Below are 10,463 nucleotides of genomic sequence, written 5' to 3'. Positions count from 1 at the left end.
TCTGCGATACCCCCATCAGCCTATTCTTCGCTGCTATCTGAATGTGGAGCACACCAGGCGAGTCCGTCCCGGGTCTCCCTTCCGGGGATCTTCTCTTTGTCTAAGTCTCCCTGCTGTCTGGAGGTCCCCTCCCGCCTTGGACTGGAGAGGAAGGCGTGGCTCCGACGGGGCGTGGCCTGGCTTGGCGGGGCGGGGCGGGCGCGGGAGCCTGGGCGCGGGCTAGAGAGGCAGCAGCGCCGGCGGGAGGGACGCAGCGGGGATCTCGGTACGAGCGCAGAGGAGCCTAGGCGGCAGCCGGGCTACGGGGCGGCGGGAGCGGGGCCTGCGGACTCCATGGCGCCAGCGGCGTCCGTTTGAGTAGCGGTGGGCGGATCCGGCTTGGCTTCTCCTCGCCATGGGAGACGTACTGTCCACACACCTGGATGACGCGCGGCGCCAGAACATCGCAGGTGAGGACCGCTCAGCGCCCCGCCGGCCTGGGGCTCCACCGGGCACTCCGAGCCACGCCTCCGACCTCGCAGGGCGGGGGAGGGGGTCCCCGAGTCAAGGCCCGGGTCGCGGCGGGAACCGGTCAGACCCTTACTCTTCCTCTGAACTTGTTCCTCTCGGTCTGGACGGCCCTTCCAGGCCCTTCCGTGTGCTCCCTTCCCCCTTTGAGGAGCCAGGGACCCAATTTCTCTACTGGAACTTGCTCCCCTTGGAGCCCAGCCTGGCCAGAACCCTACACTTATAGCCTAGATCGCGTGGCGAAGGGGTCGCGCCCCCATCCTTCCCAGCAACGTCCCAAGCCTAACCTCTACTCCGGACTCTGCCCCACACAGTCAGACCTTCCAGACTCCCCCCTCAGCTGCCTTGTCCCATCTCGCCCTGGTTTTAGCTCGGGTACACGTGGCTGAAGCTTACAGGGGGGTGGGCCCTTGGAGAGCTGGGACCGAACGTGCAGATTGGGGCTAAGGAGAGATGGGGTGCCCTTGAAGGGGCGGGTCCCTGGCTTTTGGCTCTAATTGAGCAGAGTGCTGGTACTATAGCCTAGGTTTGTTTGTGGCCAGAGCTTGCTCCCCCAGAGCCGGAGTCCAGTCTCCCAGTACCTTCCTTCAGACAGCTTTGCTCTCAGCCTGTCACTGCATGGTGGACACTTCTCAAGTCTGTGGAGGAGCCCAGGATCCTGGGTTCATTGTGGGGAGTGGGAGATGGGGCGAGAATCCCAGGCAGTCCCAAAGCTCAGCTTGGGCTGACTGACCGCAGGCAAGTCAGGCCGGGCAGTCCTGACTGTAATTTCGATTTTTTTTTTCCCCAAGTGTGTGATCTTGAGCCAGTCAGTCTCTTTTGTTTTTGTTTTCCCAGCCAGGGTCTCCTATGTAGCTCTGGCTACCCTGGAACTAGCTCTGTAGATCTGGCTGTCTTCAAACTCCTAGAGAACTACTTGCCTTTGCCTTCCAAGTGCTGGGATTAAAGGCCTGGGCTACCATTGCCCTGCTTGAACCAGCCTCAGTGTCCAAGGGCTTATCTTTGAAAGGGGTGGGTGTTGCCTACTTAGGATGTTTGCTGGGAGAGCTGAGTGAGCCTTACTTAGTACAGGAGGCACTGAGACTTGGGGTGCCAGCCAGTCGGGTTTGTCAGAGCACATGAAGAGGAGACAGTTCCCTTGGTTCTGTTTGTCTCCCTATTCATTGAGTGTGGTGTCCCTACATTATCTTGGTGTCCTGTTGAGTGCCTACCTATATTTCCCTTGATAGCAGGGACCCTAGAGCAAGGCAGGTGCCCCTTACTTTCCCCCACTTCCAGAGCTCTACTGTAGCAGGGCACAGAGAAGGCACCAGAGAAGGACTGTCCAGTCACTGGGCCAGGCCTGGAGTTGGGCCCAGGAGGGGGTGATTTAGACCATGTCTCACCTCTGAACAGTTAGGGGTTAAGTCCTGGGAGGCCTCCTTGTAGGACAAGGCCTGGGCTCAGGAAGGGCTGGGCGGAGTCTTCCTGTCCCTTCCCTGTTGGTGGCAACCTCCTGGGGTTCTGTAACAGTCTCTCCATTCAGGGCCTCCTCTCAAGGCTCTCAGCAAGCATGGGTGGGGTGTGCCCTACTTCAGTGGGTTTTTTCCTTTCCCCACACCCAGATCTCCCACCTTCCCAAGTGTTAGTCTGAAAACCCACCCCTGCCCTCTTGGCCAATTTCCTGAGTGGAGCAGGAGCCAGGGATGGTAAAGTGGCCCCTTCTGGAGAGGGCTGAGTTTGTTTTGTGGATGCAGGCTGGGGAAAATAGGGTTGTGCCCACTCAGAACCTGCTTACCTTTTCTCCAAACACTTGAAGTGCTATTAATAACCCTCTTCAGATGCCCTAGATCCCATGGCAGGCTCACCTGAGGAGGGAGGCTTCTGAAGTGTAGGGGCGGGTGGGTGGAGTAGTGGTTAGTCCAACACGGGGAGAACAAACTTCCTTAGGAATCTGTTGGAGGGAAAGGGGTTGTGTCTTTGCCACCTTCAGCCTCCATTCAGTCGCCTCACCCCACCCAACAGGTACATGATTCAAATTCCAGAGCCCTTCCTACCTGTGGAAGTGTCAGCTGTGAGAACACCCCTCCCACAGGGCCCTAAGCTCCCAGTCCTGTTAGGGTTCTAAGGCTGGGCTGGCCACTTTCCACCCTCCCTTAGCAGGTGAGCAGGTGAATACCAGCTTGCAAGTCCTGGCAAAGGTCAGGCGTGCTCGTACCTAGGGTGCTGTTTTGCTGCCCCGGCATCTTTCATCCTGAGATTTCAAAGCCTCTGGCAAGCATGGGCTTGTTCCAACCCAGCTCTGGAGATACTGGTAGCTGGGTGGTTTCTGCACATTTGGTACAGAAGGGGCCTGAGAGCAATTGAGCCTCTGTCACCTGGGGGCTGCTTGTTTTCCCCTAGATCTCAGTTTCCCTAGATATGAACGGAATGGGGCGTGGCACCCTTCTAGCTACAAGGGCCACCTTTAACTGGTGCAAAGTGTTAGCTGGCTGATCTTGGGCCAGCATCTCTTTTTTAGACTTAATAATTTAATTTTATATGCATGAATGTTTTGCTCTCATGTATGTCTGCGCATGGAATATGTTCCTGGTTAGAGGAGGATGGGCCCTCAGATCCTCTGTCGCTGGAGTTACAGGTGGTTGTGAGCTGTTGCGTGGGTGCTGGGAACCGAACCCATGACCTCAGCAAGAACAACTGCTCTTAACCACGGGGCTCTCTCTCCAGCCCACCCGCCCCCTTCTCTTTGTAAGCTATCCACCGCTGAGCTATGTCACCTCAAGACTTTTTTATATCACTTATTTCGGGATAGTTTTACTACGTTGCCTTGAGCTCAGTTTGTAGCCCAGGCAGACTTGAATCTGAGCTCCTTTTGTTTGTCCCTCGGACTCCTAACTAGCTGAAACTACAGTCCTGTGCCACCAGACCCTTCCGCCCCCGAGATTTACTGAGGACTGGATCTCAGTTTTTTCATCAGTGAGATGGGAGTCACAATGGTAGCTAGGCACTGCTGCTTAAAGCAGAGAAGGTTCTGCCCAGCCTAGTCTTGGGCAGCAGTGCTCAGCAAACATCTGATGATTGCGACTGTTCGTGGACTTCTGTAATTGGCTTCCCTCTAGTGTTGGAGTTCAAAGGGTTGGGCAGTGGTTCTCCTGCGTTTGTCCTGACTCTGGAGACGGTGTGGCAAGTTTCCTGAGCTTTGATTTCTTCCCGGCTTCCTTCTGCTGTGGTGGTTGGTTATGTGTGATGGTTGTGGGCTGTCCGGTGTGGGTTGAGTAACCGGTGACGGAGACAGTGTAGAAGGAGCCAGAAGACAGACCCGTGACTGAACTGAGCCAGTCCACCTCTTCTTTCCATAAGGTAGGGGACAGGACTCTCATATGGCTTCTGAGCACTTTGGGGGGATTTTATGCAAATGGCTAGAACCTCAAAACCAAGATGCTACAAGTGAGGGGCAGGGCCTGGAGCCTGAGCTGTCAGTGGGAGGGCTGGCGTTGGCTGAGCTGGGGGAAATCACCTTTCTCCAGGACATCCCCACCCACCACTGTGGATCACCCCTCAGTCAAGGCACATGAATGCTCCCACAGAGGGCAGACTGTCCCAGCACCTCTGATCAGCTCCACCTACCCATCCTGCTCTCCCTTCTGGCTAAAACAACAGCTTTACTGAGACCCAGTTCCACACCCTGTACTACCCACCCACAGAAAAGGGTTTTCCGTGTATTGGCTGAGATGTGTAACCACCTCCATACATCTGAGGATGTTTTCAGTCCACTTAAAATAGACCCGGGACACATCAGCAGCCACCCACCCACCCTTGTCAGTCCTCTCAATTCTAGGCAATGCTGGCCGAACTGCCAAAGCGATGTGTGCCTGGACACCTCGGGAGGGGAAGTCTATAGAAATCCTATCCCCCCCCCACCCCCGCCTTTCTTTCTCAGCCATCGCTCGCAGCAGAAATAATTTGTATGGTGGCCTCTTCCAAACGAGTGTTCACTCCTCTAGTGGGCCTGCTCCTTCTATCGAAGGTGCTTTTCTGTACCTGAGGCAATGTTATTTGTCTAGAGCCCTGGTAATGGCTGCTTGGTTTTTTTTTTTTTTTTTTTAAAGATTTTTTATTTTTTTTACCTCTAGCTATCCACAGACACACCAGAAGAGGGCATTGGATCCCATTACAGATGGTTGTGAGCCACCATGTGGTTGCTGGGTTTTGAACTCAGGACCTCCAGTCAGTGTATATAACCACTGAGCCATCTGCCCTTGGTTTGTTTTTTTTTTTTACTGACATCTGGCTAGTCCGGGCTGTGCTGCTCAGACCTCCCTGTATATATGTTGTGCTAGGAGCTGATATTAGAGGCTTCAAGGAGAACTTTGGGGACTATATCCATGCATAGCCTTTGGAAGGCAGCATACATTTCATACCCCTCGCCAAGACCTACTTCATCTTTGAGGTTATCACCTTCCTGATAACCGGGTATGAAAATGGGATCATGTTTATTTGTGGAGAAAAGCAAATAATACCTGAAAATTGATCTTAACCCTCTGCACCCTCCCCTTCTAGAAGTGGTTGCAGGTGCAGGAGTAAAGGGGGCGTGTCCTATGGGACCAAAGGGGGCGTGTCCTACAGGAGGGGGTGTGTTTCATAGGGGGGGGTTGTTCCAGGGTTGGGGATTTAGCTCAGTGGTAGAGTGCTTGCCTAGCAAGCGCAAGGCCCTGGTTCGGTCCCCAGCTCGAAAAAAAAAAAAAGAAAAAAAAAAAAAAAAAAAAGAAAAAAAGGGGGGAGGGTTGTTCCACAGGAGTAAAGGGGGGTGTTCCACAGGAATAAGGGGGGTATTCTGCTGTCACCCTCTCTTTGCTTTGCTGAGTAGGGCTTTGCCAAGGGACTAGGCAGGCCAGATGCTTGACCAGGCTTGGGTCAGCCTCTGGGGGTGAAGCTGTCTGGGGACTTTGCTATCTCTGGTGTCGAGTCTTACATAATGTGCTTTTGTTGGCTTTGACCCTGCTCTCCCCTCCCCCCAACCTCTAGTCTTCTATTGGGTCCTCTCCCACCCTTTAGCCTGTGCTCTGGCCTCCTGGGGGCCTCCCACCTCACCCTCCAGGCCTTCCCACACTGGCTGCCAAAAGAGACCTTTCTAATCCCAAACTGGGCCACAGCCCGCCCTCCCTGCCTCCTGCCGCCTGAGGAATGAAGCTGAAAGACAAGAAGGGCCGCTCACCCACCCCTGCCTGACCATGCTGCCCTTTTGTAGTGTTCACCCGCCTGCCCCTGTTTATTGTCATAGGTTGCCGGCATTGTGACTGAACACTGTGTCTTGCTTCTTTTTCTAAACCATTTGCAACAGTCATCTCTTCCAAAGGCCGCATGTCCTTCCAGGCGAGGACACGCAGACATTTTTTAGGCTTCCTCCAAAAGTTGGCCTTTGGGTTGCTTCTGCTGTGTAGGCTTTTGGAGCACACAGAGTCTGCTGTGTGTGAGCCCTCCCTGACTGTGTTTGGCTTTCCTGCTGAAGACAGACTCATCTTACAGTCATACCCTTCCCCTACCCCGCCTGCTTTGATTCATCAGGACATGTCTGGGAAGGGTCCCTTTTGGGAGCCCAGGGGACCCCTGAGCATTAGAGGCTAGTACACTTGAAGCCACTGCCATGAGTTGGTAGCGTGGACTGAAATCTGTGGCCTCGGGACATGTGACCACACAGTAACTGCTCCCTTGGCCTGCTGCCCACAGGGACTGGTCCATTTCCTGTCTGAGAATGGCGGGTGACAGAGAAGGGAGGGGCAGTTCTCAGACTGTGAATGCTAAAATAGGTATTTTTAAAAAAAGATGGTCTCCTGTAAGCTGGCTGGCCTCACACTCATTGTGTAGATGAAGATGATTTTAGTCAGGAATCTGGCCCAGGGCCTCATACGTGCTCTAGGCAAGAACTCAACTGACTGAGCTATAGCTCAGTTGAGCTTTTATTTTTATTTAAAGATTTATGGGGTTGGGGATTTGGCTCAGTTATGCTACGTGAGTACACTGTCGCTGTCGTCAGACACACCAGAAGAGGGCATCAGATCCCATTACAGATGGTTGTGAGCCACCATGTGGTTTCTGGGAATTGAACTCAGGACCTCTGGAAGAGCAGTCAGTGCTCTTAACCACCGAGCCATCTCTCCAGCCCCCAGACCAAATCTTTTAACTGAGCACTTATTAACAGTGCCACACCATCCTCTGCTTGGATTATCTCACAGAACTACCTCCACTGCGGGCAGGAGGCAGGGAGAGCAAGGCCTTAGCCACTAGGCCCAAACCCTACTGTGACTGCATAGCTAGGATGGACAGGGAGACAGTGTGGGAAAGGCCCCAGAGAGACCCCTGCAGGGGACAAGGGGCGGGGCGTGGGAGTGGGAGGAAATGAGTGGGGACTCTGCACAGATACATCCCACCCCGTAGTCATTACTCAGTCTGAGGCTCACAGTCTGCCTTTGAGCAACCACCCCTCTGCCTACACCCCCCCATCCCCCCAGCTCTTGACTCAACCACTCACTGTCGCAGAAGCATCATCCTGCGGTTACAGATTCCTGCGCTGCCTTTTCCTTTCCGGGCCCCACCCCCACCCACTTCCCTGCCTGGGGAAGCAAGGCTTTCTGAAGCCCGGAGTGGGGAGCAAAGCCTCATTCCGCTCTTGGTGAAGTTTCAGGGCCTGAGTCACTGAGGAGGCTGGATCGTGAAACCGGGAGAACCGGAAGTGCTGCCCTTTCAGTGCCTTGCCCACCTGGGACCCGGCTCCATTAGGAAGTGCGCTGGTTCCCGCAGGCTCGTCGTGAGCACCTACCCTCCACCCCCATACCCCCAGCAATATTTTTGTGTGCGTGTGGCTTGGACCCAAATCTTGGCTCTGCCGCTATATGAGTTGGGTCTCCGGGCACACTGATCTGTTTCTGAGCGTCATGGCTCTTTGTAAAGAGAGGAATTGTTGGGCTACCACAGGGCAGTCGGGAGGATCCCGGATGTAATCTTTGGATAGTGCAATGTATGGTAGGTGGGTGGTAACAGGACAGCAAGTGACAGCTGCTTTGTTTGTTTGTTGTTTAGAGACAGGCTCTCATGTATCCCAGGTTGGCCTTGAACTTGCTCTATAGCCAAGGATGACCTAGGACCTCCTGATCCTCTTGTCTCCACCATGTGATGGCATCACAGATAGGGGACACCGCGCCCTGTTTGTGTGGTGCTGGGACTGGACTGTAGCATTTCCTAATGAGCACCAACTGAGCTGTGCCGCCATCTTGAACAGTAGCTCAAATTTTTGTTTCTTTTTTTCGAGACAGAGTTTCCTAGCGTAGCCCTGGCTGTCCAGGATGTCACTCTGTAGACCAGGCTGTCCTCTGCCTCCCGAGAGCTGGGATCAAGGTGTGAGCGTTCACATACTGTTTTTAATCTTTCTTTCTTTCTTGGCTCTGTATATGTGATGGATGTGTATGGGCGCACGTGTGTCACTTTGCCATGATTATGTAGCAAGGGCTTTTAAAATGTCTGGGCTTGTCCACCCCAGGTGATGGTTTTTTGGCTGTCACTCCTCTGGGCTCGTTTGACATCTCTGGAGACATGGCTGATTTGTCTGCCCCCTTTGAATGGCCGGCTTTGTATTCCAGGAAGCATGTGTGTCCCAGCCCGAGTTAACCCACCAGCCTTTGGTTCAGGATGCCTGAGCTATTTCAGCCTGTGTGTGCAGAGCTGTGAGATAGGACTATGGTTCCCCAGCCTGGACCACTCAGTGTCTGCCATGAGGTAGGACACAGAGGATAAAACCACTGTGTGTCTGGAATTAGACTTATGAGTCTGAACCTGGTTCTCTTGACTATTTGCTGTGTGATCCTGGACAGTGGCTGTGCCTATCTGATTGTTCTAATGTGTGATCTCAAGATCTAAATCTTCTTTTGAGAAGTCCCTGGCTTTGAAAACCCTTTCCAGGGGTCTCAAGGTGCAGGACCACATAGGTTACTATGTGGAAATAGGGGAGCATGCCTGAGGCCTTCTAAGGGTGATGTGCACTGGCCCAAGACACATCTGGTCATTCTTTCCTTTATTCAATAGTTATGGAATTTCACCTGGGCTTCATGGTGCCTGCCTGTAACCCCAGCACTCAGGAAGCTGGAGAAGGAGGGTCATCCTAGGCTCCATAACCGTTTGGACGTCAGCCTGGGTTACATAAGACCCTGTCTCAAAGCAACAGCAAAGCAGTAGTTATGAGGACCCGTGAGTGGCCCAGCAGGTGCCACACCCACCGTGCAAGCCTAGCTCCTGAGTTCACTCCTGGAACCTACAGTGGAGGGAAAGAATGGCCATGGAGCTGTCTTCCCCACAAGTGCTGTGGTACTCTTGAGGGTCTCCACCCCCAAATACTCACATACAATTAAAAAAAAAAGTTTCGGTGTTTCAAACCAGTGGTAGAGTACTCACGTTTAAAAGGAAGCAAAGAAACGGTTACAATGCCCTTCCGGTGCTGGGACAGGCTAACCATAATTCTCAGTGGTCGCTGATTGCCTGGCCTTGCTGGCTGGCTGTGTTCTCACTGGGGAGGGGAGGAGAGGGGAGTGGGGCGGGGTGGAAGGAGCCAGGAGTATTGACCTTGGCGGGGAGGGGCCTTGTCCTGAGAGACCTGGGATAGCCTTGGGTCATTTCCAGGTGGAAGAGACTCCAGTCTGGTGGTAGGCAGAGCACTGACGGGGAAGGTGGCTAGAGGTGGGTGCAGTCAGAGCTCGAGTCCCTGTAGGGGGCGTGGCCAAGCTCTCTGACTATGACAGGAGCTTCCTGCTGTGCACCAGTTTTGGCCGTGCGGGGTTGAGGGAACCTTTGCAGGGCTGCCATCCTGCAGATTGTTGGGCTGAGAGAGTGACCTCCCCTTGTCCCTTAGCCTCTGCTTCTACCCTTCTGATGTCAGGAGGCTCACTCTGTTCCCTGCAGCTCCGAGTCTGAGAATTGGGCATCAGAGTACCTACCCAGCCCTGCTGTGTCCTCACCCAGGGGCAGAGAGGCTGTGGCAGGGTTTCCCGGGGTCTTGGCTACTGCTGCAACCTAGAGACTCTTGCTCAGGAAGTCCCTCCTCTCAAGAGGAAGTGCAGGGCAGGGGGCCAGTGAGATGGTTCGGCAGGTAAAGGAGCCTGTCACCAAGCCTGGTGGCCTGGTGACCTGACTTTGATCCCTCACACACGGGATGGAAAGAACCAACTGTTGCCAGTTGTCCTTTGACCTGTGTGGTGTGTGTGTGTGTGTGTGTGTCTCCTCCCCAGACACATAAAATAAATAAAATATAAAAAGAAACAAAATAACTGGGTGGTAGAGGTGGCACAGGCCTTTAATCTCAGCACTCAGGAGGCAGAGGCAGGTGGATCTCTGAATTAGAAGGCAGCCTGGTCTACAGAGTGAATTCCAGGATAGCCAGGGCTATACAAAGAAATCAGAGAGAGGGGAGGGGAGAGGAGACGGAGGGAGGGAGAGGGAGAGGGAGAGAGAATAAAGTTGAGATCAGGATTTGTGTGTAGGACTCGGTTGGGGATGCTCTAGCAGGTTCCTGAGCCTCCGGGAGGAAGAAGAAGAAACCCAGTACAGTGTGAACCCCACTGACCCTTTCCCCCATAGGGTACAGACCAGGAGCAGGCCACACAGTCTGAGTGCCAAGGGACATTTGTCCAGTCTTTCCTCTTGTCTGTGCCCCATCTGTGTCCCTTCCTCTCTTGGCCTGCCCGCTCAGCGGTCACTGGGCCCGAGTTGAGAGCTCAACCGTGACGAAGCACAGAATAGTCGTGGTGGACGTTAGTTGCACAAAGATCTTGCTGAGGGAGGTAGAACTTGTTTAGAAAGCCGTCGTGGACCCAGCGTAAACCGTACGCTGGAGACGAGGCTGTGACATAGCTTTGATTTCGGGGAACTCTTGTGCAGGCCAAAGGGGTTCCAACAAGCACTGTGGTTCGTGTGACAGGCAGCGCGGGTTTGCG

The 10,463-nt window shown here is 53.9% G+C and overlaps 1 protein-coding gene across 1 annotated transcript in view; it reads left to right on the top strand.

The window, feature by feature from the left end:
* Positions 1–205: 205 nt before the first annotated feature.
* Niban2 (niban apoptosis regulator 2) overlaps positions 206–10,463 on the top strand; it is a 48,936-nt gene continuing 38,678 nt past the window's right edge. The window contains exon 1 of the mRNA XM_032902719.1: positions 206–449. Coding sequence (XP_032758610.1) covers positions 395–449 — 55 coding nt within the window. The 5' untranslated portion in view covers positions 206–394. The remainder of the gene's footprint in view (positions 450–10,463) is intronic.

The sequence above is a fragment of the Rattus rattus genome, chromosome 5 (assembly GCF_011064425.1).
Source record: "Rattus rattus isolate New Zealand chromosome 5, Rrattus_CSIRO_v1, whole genome shotgun sequence".
Taxonomy (NCBI): Eukaryota; Metazoa; Chordata; class Mammalia; order Rodentia; family Muridae; genus Rattus; species Rattus rattus.
Note: the sequence above shows the minus strand (reverse complement) of the source record. Positions and strands in the feature narration are given on the sequence as shown.